The 633-nt window shown below is 46.4% G+C and overlaps 1 protein-coding gene across 1 annotated transcript in view; it reads right to left on the minus strand.

The window, feature by feature from the left end:
* Positions 1–235: 235 nt before the first annotated feature.
* Positions 236–633, minus strand: part of GSC (goosecoid homeobox) — a 5,299-nt gene continuing 4,901 nt past the window's right edge. The window contains exon 3 of the mRNA XM_075330054.1: positions 236–565. Within this exon, the coding sequence (XP_075186169.1) occupies positions 413–565 (153 nt within the window). The 3' untranslated portion in view covers positions 236–412. The remainder of the gene's footprint in view (positions 566–633) is intronic.

A 633-nucleotide genomic window follows, 5' to 3' on the forward strand; every position in this document is an offset into this window, starting at 1 on the left:
CCCAGTGCAAGAATGTATCACTTCATCCAGTGGAACACAAACAAATACACGTAGGAGAGGTGGGCAATGATAATACAGACTGGGCTCATTCTCTTCCTTCTCCCTGTGTTTTTCCTTATTCTCAGCTTCTGGCGCTTTGAGGTCCTCTAGACGTGGTGCACTACATGTACAAGTCACTTACCTTCCTGCCCTGCACAGAGCACAGAGGTCACAGACAACACGCTGCAGCCACCATCTGTTTATTGTCGGGAAATTCCATTAACTTAGGGTATAAATAGCACATTGTGGTACAGTGTATATCTGTGCAACATGTCTGCAACACGGAGATTGTATACAGGGAGATATCTACAGACTATGTACAGCTCAGCAGCCTCCTGTGCAAGTCCCCTGCCCACCAGGGCCAGCAGCATGATCAGCAGTCCGAGTCCAGGTCGCTTTTGCTCTGCTCCTCTGCTTTCTCTGCGGAGGATTTCGGAGCTTTGCTCCATTTCTGTCCATTTTCTGACTCTTCTGATGAAGATCTCTTTTGCCTCCTCCACTTCGCTCTGCGATTCTTGAACCAAACCTACAAGAATGGATGATTATTACTCCAGATGATACTAACAACTTTACTAATGATCATTTACTGTGTGA

This window comes from Anomaloglossus baeobatrachus, chromosome 12 (assembly GCF_048569485.1).
Source record: "Anomaloglossus baeobatrachus isolate aAnoBae1 chromosome 12, aAnoBae1.hap1, whole genome shotgun sequence".
Classification (NCBI taxonomy): Eukaryota; Metazoa; Chordata; class Amphibia; order Anura; family Aromobatidae; genus Anomaloglossus; species Anomaloglossus baeobatrachus.